Source organism: Polistes canadensis, unplaced genomic scaffold, assembly GCF_001313835.1.
Source record: "Polistes canadensis isolate GaletaPanama2010 unplaced genomic scaffold, ASM131383v1 scaffold_165, whole genome shotgun sequence".
NCBI lineage: Eukaryota > Metazoa > Arthropoda > Insecta > Hymenoptera > Vespidae > Polistes > Polistes canadensis.
The window spans coordinates 327,179-339,726 of NW_014569712.1; the positions used below are offsets into that span (position 1 = coordinate 327,179).

At 33.1% G+C, this 12,548-nt stretch overlaps 1 protein-coding gene across 1 annotated transcript in view; it reads right to left on the reverse strand.

Annotated features, from left to right (window-relative positions):
• The window catches only part of LOC106789113 (neuroligin-1), a 13,525-nt gene extending 1,753 nt beyond the window's left edge, over window positions 1-11,772 (reverse strand). The window contains exons 1-9 of the mRNA XM_014753009.1: window positions 11,723-11,772; window positions 11,074-11,252; window positions 9,259-9,456; window positions 8,006-8,121; window positions 5,573-5,805; window positions 4,237-4,449; window positions 3,788-3,926; window positions 759-910; window positions 451-569 (exon numbers count right to left, since the gene is read on the reverse strand). Of these exons, the coding sequence (XP_014608495.1) occupies window positions 451-569; window positions 759-910; window positions 3,788-3,926; window positions 4,237-4,449; window positions 5,573-5,805; window positions 8,006-8,121; window positions 9,259-9,456; window positions 11,074-11,252; window positions 11,723-11,772 (1,399 nt within the window). The remainder of the gene's footprint in view (window positions 1-450; window positions 570-758; window positions 911-3,787; window positions 3,927-4,236; window positions 4,450-5,572; window positions 5,806-8,005; window positions 8,122-9,258; window positions 9,457-11,073; window positions 11,253-11,722) is intronic.
• Between the last annotated feature and the right edge of the window lie 776 nt (window positions 11,773-12,548).

Below are 12,548 nucleotides of genomic sequence, written 5' to 3' on the forward strand. Positions count from 1 at the left end.
TTGCATGTGCAGTTGCAGTTGCAGTTGCAGTTGCAATTGCAATTGGAAGTTTGCTTCTTTTTGACTGGGTTATAGTACGAAGGGTCGAACGAATGGTAAGGGTCGGACTTACTAATGGAGGAAATGAGAGGAAGAGGAAGACAAATGCGAACCTAGGAATAACATATGTTACTACAAACGTGGAATGCGTGTTATCGGTGAAATAGAAAGAGGGAGAAAGAAGATAGGAAACAAATGTTTTATTGTTCCCTATCAATTAGTATACTTTTGAACGCGCTTTTTTTTAGTTTTGTTTACACTTTTCAGTTCGAATAATAAATAATTATACGTGTTTTTTTGGGATATGCGATAAGGAGACATTGGCAACAAAAATTACAAAAAAAAGAAAAAGAAATAAAAAGCAAAGATAGGAAGTAAAAAATGTTTAAATACATTGCAAATCGAGCTTACCTATACTGAGATATTTTTTGTGTACCGCTTCGTAGGCGGTCCATTCAATGTTTTTGACCTTTGTACGTTCGGGTCTCGAACCTATCAGACCAGGATCGGGTGTTCCCTCGTTAGGATTACTGCGAATAAGAAGAAAAATGTTTTAGCTTTGGAGTAAAAGAGAATTTCACAATTTATATGCTTAAGAAATTGTTCCTTATGGAAATATAGTAACATATTTTAACCGGTCTAGGTTTGAGAATTTGGAAATCGATAGGAAGTTTAAACGATATTGAAATGTATATATATATATATATACTTGTACGTACCCGGTACGAGCGAAATTCGTCAGGTACAATATAACGCTTTCGGAGAGAGCGATTTCCGCTCTGGTGTAATTTTTCGGCCAATGTGCCAAGCCCCCGACTATAGGTGCTCCAAAAAAATATGGCAGCTCTTCGCCGTGGATACAGCCAGGTCTCTGAAAAGGAAAAGTGAAAACTCGTTAAAATGCTTGTAAAAATAAATAAAAAAAAAAACAAAACAGAAAAAAAAGACGAGAACACCGTAGAACAAGTTTAATGGGAAAAGCTGAAACGTTTCGACATTGCACCTACGTACCAACAACATCTCGATCAATCGTTTCCGAAACATTTTCAAATATTTTTTTTCAAAATAATTTTCAATCTCTATGCACACACCCGCGTATCGACGATCATATATATTTTTTTTCTTTTTTTTTTTCAACTATTTTCATTTTTATTTATAGTTACCCATCGTCGCGTATATTCGTCGTAATTTTGGTATTTATTTTTTATTCGATCGTTAATAATTTAACTTGGAAATATGGTCAAAAATTATTCATAAATTTTATATATATATATAGATATATATAGATGTATATTATATACTCTCGCGAATTATTATTTATAATATTATATAGGGAGAGAAATGAATATTTTCCCTCTCGCAAAATTTTGCCATCATCTTTCACGAGCGACACTCTTCTTTTTATCACTTCCTCTCTCTTTGTTTTTTCTTTTTTTTTTTTTCTCTATATTTTTGGATTACGTGTCACGCAGAGAGAAAACGTTTGGGCACCGTTATCGATCCTTCTCTCGTTCGAGAATTAATTCGAGACTCCGGCGAATACTTCCGAGCTTGTCTGCCAAACCGCACAGTCGATCAATCATCGCTGTCATCTTGCAAGGTCTAATATCGAAAAGAAAAAGGAAAAAGAACTTACAAGAAAGAGAAGAAGAAGAAGAAGAAGAAGAAGAAGAAGAAGAATAAGTATAAAGTATAAGAAGTAGAAAGAAAAGAGAAAAGGTAGAGGAGGACAAAGTAGAAGACTAAAAAGGAAAAATAAAAAATTAAAACAAAAAACGATAAATACAAAACTTTCCCTATATATATCTATAGATATTCTTTTCTTTTTGTTATTTATTCTTAAACAGTGATTAAGAACAAGGAAAGAATAATTCAAAGCTAAGAAGAATAAAAAAAGAGAGAAAAAAAAGAAGAAAAAGAAATTAAATGCACTCTTTTGTAGTTGTTGGCGGATTGCAGCACGAAAGGAAAGATGAAGTTGCGACAATGAGGGGGAAGGAGGGAGCTAGGGGCTGGGGGATAAAGTCGTCGAAAAAATACGCCATTCGTATTCTGAATACGGTAAGAAAGTTTTTCACGAGAAAGTACAACAACAAAAATACCGATTGGGTAGGAACAATTATTGGGTCAGGAAGAAGTAAGAGGGTACGAGAAAGGAACTGTGAAAGGATGCAAAAGAGAACTTTCGTCTCACCTTTTTGGTTGTAAACGTACAACCAGTTGTTTTAGGTTGGAAGGGTTAGATGGTGGTGGTGGTGGTGATGGTGATGGTGGTTGGTTGGTGCTTGTTCAAAACGAAAGAGAAAAACAAAATAAAAAAAGGAAAGAAAAGGTATGGTTTAATACGTTTTCATTTGGGGTATGTTTGGCCGATGCAACGACAACAACGACGACGACGATGTTCCACCTTCGAATGGACGGAAGCCAAAGCTATTCTCATGCAAAGTAGAATAGTATAAGATAGTGTTTGTTTCTAAAGTAAAATGGCGTCTAGGAAATAGATGCTACCAGTTACAACTAGAATAGACAAAGAGTCTGGTGTTATTAATCGGAAAGAAAAAAAAAAAAAAGAAAACAGAAAAAGGATTATCGAATTTATTTAAAACGTTTGCCGAACGTATATATTATTAAACAGTATTCAAATTGCATATTTTAGTATATTTTATTTGGTCGAGATTTGGGTAAGATAATAGAAAAAACTGTTAAGGGGTAACGATATTAAAGCGGTATATGAAGTGAAATAAAGGTAACCGTAGGTAATAGTATAGATTCAAAATGATGATAAGCAAAGAAGAGAATAATATTCGAGAGTCTTGAATAGGGAGAATAAATGAAATGCAGGAATAAAGGAAATTCTAGCTGGAGGAATAATCATCGCTAAGGTGAGAATCGCGTATCGGAGAATCTTGGAAAAGTCGAGGCATCGTTGGTTGGTTGGTTGGTTGGTTGGTTCGGCCGGTGCACCACCGTTTCGGTATCGTAAATAAAGCGAAACTTTCAAAACCAAGGGAGCTTATTCTCTTCGCTTCGTTCAATTATGTAGCTACACCAGCACACTGCAGTTTCCTTTCTAATTCGAGCTTACTCGAAGAAGAGCAGAACGTATAATACCGAGAAACAGAGACCCTAAGTAAATACGTAGTGTCTTCTTCTTCTTCTTCTTCTTCTTTTCATTGGTTGTATTCAACGTCTCGACACTACTAGCCAACCCTCTTTTTAAGGGAAGAGTATGCTTCCCCAAACAGAAAAGGAAAAAAAAACACAATGAGAACGAGAAATCGATGAGAGGTGAGATAACGGTGAGATAAGTTACCTTTTCAATTGTTAAAAGAAACAAAAAGTAAAGAGAGAAAGAGATTGAAATAAAATAAAATGTTAAATCACGCGATGTATTTTTTTATACTCTTAATATTATTCGCGTTTAACATTTACTTTTATTGTATTATTCAAAAATGTCATTTATCGCGAATAATTATTTACTGGTATTTTTTAGGAACTTTAGTTTATACATTTTTTAGCAACGAGGAGTACTTTTTGATATCATTTTCTTCGTATATCTTATTTTTTTTTGTAAATTTCTGATCGTGCAACAGATTAGTGACGTATTTTAATGAATCAATTATTTGAGAGGAGTTTTAAAATTTAGCGAATTGTTATATTTCTTTTCTTTTTCTTGTGTTTGTTTTTTCCCCCCCATCAATATACAGAATTCGGTCGAATAAATGAATTTATATTTCAATTTATCTACCTGCGGATAGTCTCCGAATTTAGTTTGATAGTCGAAAACGTATAGATAGGAATTCCGATGAGATTGGCTGTGAAGATCCGCAGTTCTCGTAGCAGGGGCAACGGTGTTAGCATCGCCAAGTGCTTCTAGTGTTTCGTCTCTGAAAAATTCATGGATAGATTTTCGTTAAATTTGTTAGTGGTGGGAATTATCCTGTCGAACAAGTAACGCCGTGAGAAGTTCTTTTTTTCTTTCTTTTTCTTTTCATATAGAAACATTGTTCTACATTGAACGTAAACGTAATTTTTTTATGCAATTGAAGACGCGAAATACAAATAAAATGCAATAAACTTTTTCTTGATAAATGAAGAATAATACTTTGGAGAAAATTCTATTTATTATTAAACTTTATTTAATATTTTTTGACAATTTATTCGATTTTATTTGATTATATAGAAACGTTAACGAACCTGATATTAACCGGATGCTGAACTGGTCTTTCCCAATCCGTGTATTCGTTAATAATTGTTGCTAAAATTTCTGGTTGATGATAGGTATAAGTATTGCGTACGAATTCACGAAGTATTTTAGTTCTTCTGTCGGCTTCGATACCGTACTGAGCGTCATCCGCGGTTAATGAAAAATACGCTTCTGATCGTACCACACCTACCATCAAATCGTACCTGGAAAAAGAAGAAAATAAAAACATTATAAATAATGTTTAATATTTGTTCACTTTAATATATAGAAAGAATGTTGAGAACAATCGTTGGAAAGTGTTTCATTTTACAAAGATACTTTTTCAAACAACTAACTTAAGTGTGTGTACAACGCACGTTTCAGATGTGTTCTTTTTTTTCTTCTAAATAATAACATTAATAATAATTAAAAGCTACGAACAAAAGTGTGTTAATTAGCTCGAAATACGAAGCCGTCGGAGCCGTTTTTGTCGTCGGATTATGAAATAAAAGAAAAAAACTAACGAAAGAGGGAGGAATAAAAAAAATAAATAAAAACAAAATAAAAGGAGCATGAAAATTTTGTACATTTTGAACGTGATTACGTTCGTTAAACGACCAAATTAAGAAACGAGCTCACTTCAGAAAGGAGAATGGCGAAGAGGTACTACTTTGCATCGCGATAATTTAACATTCATCCTTATGCGGCAGCCACTTAGGTGGCAATTCAGCAACGTTTTAACGAGTGTCTTCGTATTATGAGTTAAAAGTCAAAGGTTGCCAAGTAACATTTCCGCCACAATTCTTCTTTTCCCCTCTAACGTTTTTCAGGATTAAAAACGAATTATTATCCTACGCGCGTTATCTTACGTCATGTTTCTTTGTTTTTACATTTAACCACGACTGTATTTTTGTACCCCTTGACAAATAATGCGATTCTTTAAACGAGTCACATCTTTTCGCAAACAAATTATAATACGATTATTTTTCATTAATATAATTTGAATTAAAAAAAGTTAACTAAATGTCAATTTATAAATGTTACGTACAATATACAACTGTATGCGTTGTACAATTAATTCTATGGCATACGAAATGGGTTAAAAACGTTTCCACGTGAATTATCCGAATTAGTTGGCATTTCCTTTTTTTTTTCTAGCTAATTATATTTTACTATTGATTTTTCTAATCAAGCCAAAAACTTTTTCTACTTCCTTCTGTATAATATTTATACATAAGTATATTAAAATAAACATAGAAAGAAATAATGAGGATTTTATCGATGGGGGGACAAATTTGTCATTCAGTTTATGCATTCGATCGAAATAATAATGGGGAGAAAAAATACCTTGAGAGCTTTGCTATGACATCTTTTCTCAATAAAATGTTGTTCAGCGTGTTTATCGTATCCACTTGTAAAGTGAAGTCTTGATCCTCGGGATCACCTGGATCGATGACAACACCGTCTATGCTTGGGCCAAAAGCTGGGGCAAATTCCAGACCCTTCACAGGGACTGATATCAAAGTGTTCAACGGTACGTCCCTGAGACATCGTAAAAGCGCTTGTGGATCACCAGCAACCTGTCGGAAAGGATTTCTCTTTTTTTTTATCAAACTTTTTCAGTCGGAAAGGACACATCGCTTTTTATGCAATTTTCAGAGTCTCTCTCTCTCTCTCTTCCTTTTTTTCCCATTTGTTTTTCGTAAAAAAAACTTTCTGCCGCGATGATGGACGCCGAACGAAATTTAGGACGAGCTTAAATTCGTACGTAGCTTTTATAAAAAGAACAACCAAAAAAAAAAGAAAAAAAGAAAGATATAAAAGTAACATTCAATTTCTTTCTCGTAAATAATTTTCAAAAATCATTGAATAATTTATAAGTACTTTGTTTTTTCAAATTGTTATAAATATGGATTACACGTTTTTTTCTCGATATCTGACAATTTTAACAATTTTTTTTCGATAAAAATGGTTCGAAAAATATCGTAAAATGTATATGTACTTTCAATTATTTTCTAACAACATGTTCTATCGATCATTTTAATCTTCGAGGGATGATCTCGAAATCGTGAGAAATAGTATCATTCGTAGACAATAAATAAATGAATAAAAATATTGCATAAAAGAATTTTCGAGCCTTTTTGTTTTAGAATCGAGATATATTTAACGCAACGTTTTCGTTATAGCTGATAAAAAATAATTTCTTTTTCTTTAGATTACTTTCTATTTCAACGTTCCTGTATCTTTTTTTTTCTTTCTTTCTTTCTTTCTTTTTAAATTAATTACTCACATCTCTCCGATTCTCACGAGCTTACAACAGTTCAGACTCGACATAGAAAATCTGTGTCATCATTGTGTGTGTGTGTGTGTATCTAGAGCAGAGGCGAATCAAGTCAAAGTGTTGGCCACGAGCGATAAAAATTACGGGGCCCTTCAAAACTCAAATTAGATAGAAAAAGTTTCGCAAAAATGTTCTCAATAAGTTGTTTTAACAGAAAAAAAAAAAAAGAGAAGTAAAGTAAAATTTTCTACTACGATGTAGGAGCTAAATTTATATTAAAAAAAAAAAAAGAAGGAACAAAACGCGTAATTTTTCTTCGAACCGAAAGAAATGAAAAGAACTTCGCAGACCTTCGGAGGGTTCCCTTCAGGGCTTTACGTGGCCGGTTAATCCGCTACTGGTGTAAAGAAAGTACCGAGTGTGCGTCGATGAACAAAAATGTTGAAACTAGGGCGACGAAAAATAGAGTAAAAACAAAACAAGAAAAAACAGATAGACTCAAAACCCAGAGTACTACCGAGGCTTTGTAAATCTTTGTAAGGAAGCAACAAGGAAGGTATACACCTAGGTGTAAAAGTAAGTACGCTAGTGTAATTTCCAAGAGACTACCAAATATTGCCCCTTCGAATTCGAGAAAAAAATGTTCTCCAACTTCGAGTTTGGCTGTTTTCTGACCGGAAGGAAAAGTTATTTACGTGAAGGAAACGAATTCACAGATATACTTTTTCTGCTGGACAAAAAAGAATGATGCTCGAATATTCTGTGTGAGCGATTAGCAAAGTAAGGAAAAGAAAAAGGAAACTGAATATTGGTGTCTTTTTTTTTTCTTTATAACTTTAATGATTTGACTCATCCGTTAAAAAGATTTTTGAGTGAAAAGGTGAAAGCTTATTTTTACGAAATACGAGGGAGAGAGAGAGAGAGAGAGAGAAAGGGTACGATGAGAGATCGTCATCGAGATAGAATTTGGTGTGCGAATGGCGGACTATGCCGACATTCGATTGCGGCAAACCTCCGTCTACGTCAAGCTGGATTTCCAGAGGCAATTACCGAGACGGCGTTAAAGCAATTCATTTGCGTACACTCGAATTAAAGTCAATCGGTACTGTGGCGTTCAGATACTAACTGAATTTCAGCGATCGTGATCGTATAAGGAAAGGGTCACCCATGGTCTACTCAACTAATTCTAACTATTTTAGTTTACCGTTATGTATAGAATATATATCTATATACGTAAAATATAAATATATTATTTTCAAACAATGTGAATATATCATATTTTATATCAAACGAAATAAGATTTTTATTTATATTTTTCTTCACATGATAATTATTATCAAATGTTTCTTTTTTTTTAGTATTTCCCATCGCAATATCGCGAAAATTGTTTTTCGCTTTATTTAATAAAAAAAGAAAGGGGAGGGAAAGGAAAGGAAAAAAAAAACAAAGTTCGTTTCCTTTTCTGGTATCTATTAAAAATGCAAGTGAGAGCTACTCACCGACGAGCAATTCAGATGTTTGGCAACTTGCATAGCGTAATTAGCAGCCCCTCTTACCAACGCCCAGGGCGAGAGAGCGCTACCTGACATCAAAACTCCGCGATGAAAAAGGAGTCCTGTTTGTGTGTGTTTTAGAAAAATATGTATTATAACCATTTTTCAAAGTATATTCCTCCTCTTTTTTATATGCATCACGTCATTATATTATTTGAGATAAAAAAGATGCGCAATACGTAAACAGGGTAAGTTTTATTCAATCTGAGACAACGAAATATCTCGGAAAAGAAAAAAAAAACATTTACCGACAATAGTACTGTAGTTTTCTTTTCTTTTTTTTTTTCGGCTGACGAACATACATCAATGTTAAAAAATCAAGAACTTTTATCAGTTTGATGAATAACAACTCACCCCCTGTATACTTGACGTATAGAGATTTTTACGCTAATTATTATTATTATTATTAAAAACAAATGTGTTTATTTTTTTCGTTTTTTTTTTGTCTTTTTTTGCGAATTAATGCAGAATTTTGTAGTTCAATATCGGTTAATGCACGCGAATGTCGATTAAGAACGAGTGCTTCATGGACATTGTTGCGAACGTTAAAAAGCGTATGGATCGTATACTATAGATCGAAAGAATAAATTGTCTGTTAATGGCCCATCCGTCGGTTTTTAGCGAGAATTGCTTACGCAGGATACCGATATACACTATCGATTCGTTCACACGTAGTACACCAATATATCATCGATAAAATGACACACATACACATAGTTGCTTTTAATTATTCGTATTACATTTGCGTGCTAACCGATATTCGTTGGCTTCGAACGATTCGACGAGTGAGTCTCCGAGGCACTAATATTCATAACACCATTACAATAATTACGATCGATGATACGCCATTAACATTTTCACATTTCTCCTTTTAATAATAATTACGGAAAATCTAGGATTTCTATAATAACTTTTATATGTTTGATATTGAAGTATTTTTAATTATATGTGTGTGCACACACGGTGGGTTCAAAATAGATCATTCAGACAATATCTGTTACAGATTTCATTTATTACAATTAAAGAGTTAAATATATTGTGTATTTAATCGACGTATCAAACGATAGGAAACAATCGTTAATAGATTAATGAAAACTCGTTGGATGTATATTGATTTGATAAATCGATTAAGCCCCCATTCAAGTTATGACCTAAAGAAAATGCAAATGATAGGAAAAAAGGGATTTTTAATTACTTACCGTCAGGTACGGCCTGACTAGTCATGAGAAAATTGACGCATGCAGCACCGGTACCGTGGCCCACTAACGTCACGTTTCCAGGATCACCCCCAAAATAGCCTATGTTCTCCTGTACCCAGTGTAACGCTGCGATTTGATCCATTAGCCCGTAATTTGCCGGCGACCGTAAGTGCGAATCTGTGTTGGCATTTAGAAAGCCTGTAATCAAAACAAACCGGCTTACGGTTAGTCCACTTCGTATAAGCGTATTCGTAGCTCGGTAACCTCTTTACCATCATCCCACAGTTAAATCACCATGAATTAACATTGCACAATTGTCAGAAAATTATTAGTTACCTTGGTTAAATGATATTGCATTTAAATTACAATCAAATACCGAAGAATAATATTAACCATTTCATGAATACCAATTTCAAATATTTATATCCATTTAAACGATGATGATGACGACGACAACGATTATGATAATTATTGTAACTGATGCATTTCCAATCTTAATCTGTCACAAGATTTTCTAACAATTGTTTTTGATTTAACATTTTTATTAGGGTACTGAAATACAATTAAAAGAAGTATCATTGTTACATTTATTTCACAAATCGTTGAACAGATCTATTATTATTGCATAGAAAGAAAAATCGTATTTTTACATGGGTTAGAATTTTCTCGGTGAAATGCATGGAAACTTTTTGTGGAAAAATACATAAGAAATACTTCAAATCTCAATATTGTTTTGTTCAATAACGCTTCTATATTCCCCGTTTATTTCAGATCTCACGGATCGTGTTTCTACAAAAATACACACGCTTTTGGTGCTGATCACTTATTCAGAATTTATAAGTTATCAGCTGCGTACAGATCTCTCTTTCTATCTCGTTTTCCTTGGTTGCAGTACAAAGGGAAAAATAATTTAACAAGTGTCGGTTTACATATTTGTTTTGTTCTTCTTTTTTTTTTTTTTTTGTTCGTTTCCTTGCACATGCTTTTATAGGATGAACTCTGATATTTCCTTTTTCGTTTACTAGTTAAATGGCAGGGCTCTGGTTTGCATTAGAAGAAATTTTATTGTTTATTTCTTTTCATTTTCTTTAGTCGGCTGGGATGAAGTTGAATTGTTTTTATATGCAAAAGAGAGTTCGAAGAAAGAAAAAAAAGATAAACTAGCAAGCGTAGAGGAATGTAAAAACAATAGGTCACATTCAATTTGATATTCCACATGCGACATATCTGTCATGGCACGTTACTGTCTTATTTTCCATTCTTCCCTATTCTAGAAAGGAAAAATTGCTGAAGCTTTCTCACTTAAATTTTCAATTTAAGTTTTCCGCTAAGCGAGCTAGCACAGAACACGGTTCAGAACGCAGGATGGATATCTGCTTTTCCAACTAAAGAGAAAAGTCTCGCTCTGCTATTGCTTTGAGGTAACATTTCGATGCTACGCGTTGCTGCTACTTACTTCTTCTTTTTTCCTTTTTTTTTTGTCAATCAATAAAAACAAGACAGACATTTTGTATTTTATCGTAGAAAAGAACAAGAAGGGACCCAGTAAGCAATGCCGAAAATTGTGCATCGTTGCAATTTCTTTGAAAAGTTTCAGCAAATATTTTTTATACTTATAGCAAGCGGATTTTAATGATTTTTATATTAAATTAAAGTGCATACTTTTGTCTACGCGTAGAGTATCTTTTCGCGTTATAAAACAATCTGCAAAGGTTCATAAAATGTCAGTTTTAGAAAGAAAAAAAAAGCTAATGAAGTATATACATTCGCAAGCATATATTCTGTAAATATCTTGCAAGGATAATAAGCACTTACCGAGAATTCCTAGTCTGTAGTTTATGGTAACTACAACAACACCACCATAACTCGCCAGGACGCTACCGTCGTAAGGATTGCCGCTGCTCCACTCGTAGCTTTCACCATGCACGAACACGATCACAGGATATCTCCTTCCACCACCATCCCTCGCACCGGCTGCAAACGATAAAATTATCCTATGATCGATCGACGTATATTACGTATATTCTTATCATACACATCTAACTACTTACATAGACAAGAGATATGCATAACCGAAGTACTTTTGACAGCTTATGTTAAGGCACTTTAAATTTATCTTTTAAAAATTTTTCGATCATATCAATATCGTCTGTGTCTATATATTGTCTAGCTTAATATTTTAACGCATTGACGAACGACGGAAATGCGTACAAATAAACTGCATCATAATGCATGTAATCATTTTGAAATAGAAATATGATAACTGAACGAATAATATTATTAGTATTTTATCATAAGTTTAACAGAGACAGGATTACATTTTTGTACTTTAAACATGTAGATACTTTTATCTATAGATAATGAAATGCATGGGCATTATTTAATCCAAGGGTTCAACACAGTTCAAAGGGTTCATATTTTCTAAATTGTTGAAAATATTATTTATGCGAAGGGATGATGATACCTTTCGTGTTTACTTTTACAACGTTTATCCACGTTAAAGGAATTTTCCATTTTTAGTTAATCTATGTATATTTTCCAGAGGGTAGCGAAAGCAATTTCAGATGCATAAAACTAGTTTTAGTTACGTGAGAGATGTGTACATATTAATTTCATGTGTAGTTCGCGAAGTCCCCAAAAATAACCCGCGGCACGTAGTTCAATATGTGAAAAAATATCCTACTCATCCTTCTTGCATATAATGGATTATTTAATTAATTTAAAAAAATAATCATTATATTCTTTCGGTATTGAAAAAGTAAAGAAAAGAAAATAAATAAAAAGAAAAGAAAACAATGTTCGCGATTATAATTTAGAACAAAATTCCGCGAACAATATATAATAATAATTATTATTATAATAATAAATGAGAGGAATATATTTCAAAGTACGGGGTAGATAGGAAAGAAAATAAAGAAGAAAGGAAAAGGAAAAGAATGGAAAAGAAAAGAAAAGAAAAGAAAAGAAAAGAAAGAGATAGAGAGAACAAATACAACGATGACCAATCAATAATGCTAATTAAGAAAAACGGGGGATGTAATGAAATGGAAAAAATAAGAAGAGAAAAAAAAATCAAGAGATATTTTGACAGATCAGTAGGGCGTTATTGAAACGTTAATCAATAACGAAACTTCCGTATTTTATTTTTAAGAAAGGTAACGATCGTTAGACGAGAACAAAATTTGTGTCTGTTGGAATTTATTAGGGAGAAAGATAGATAGATAGATAGAGAGAGAGAGTGAGAGAGAAAACGAGAGGATACATTATTTCGACGTCGAATAAATTTACAA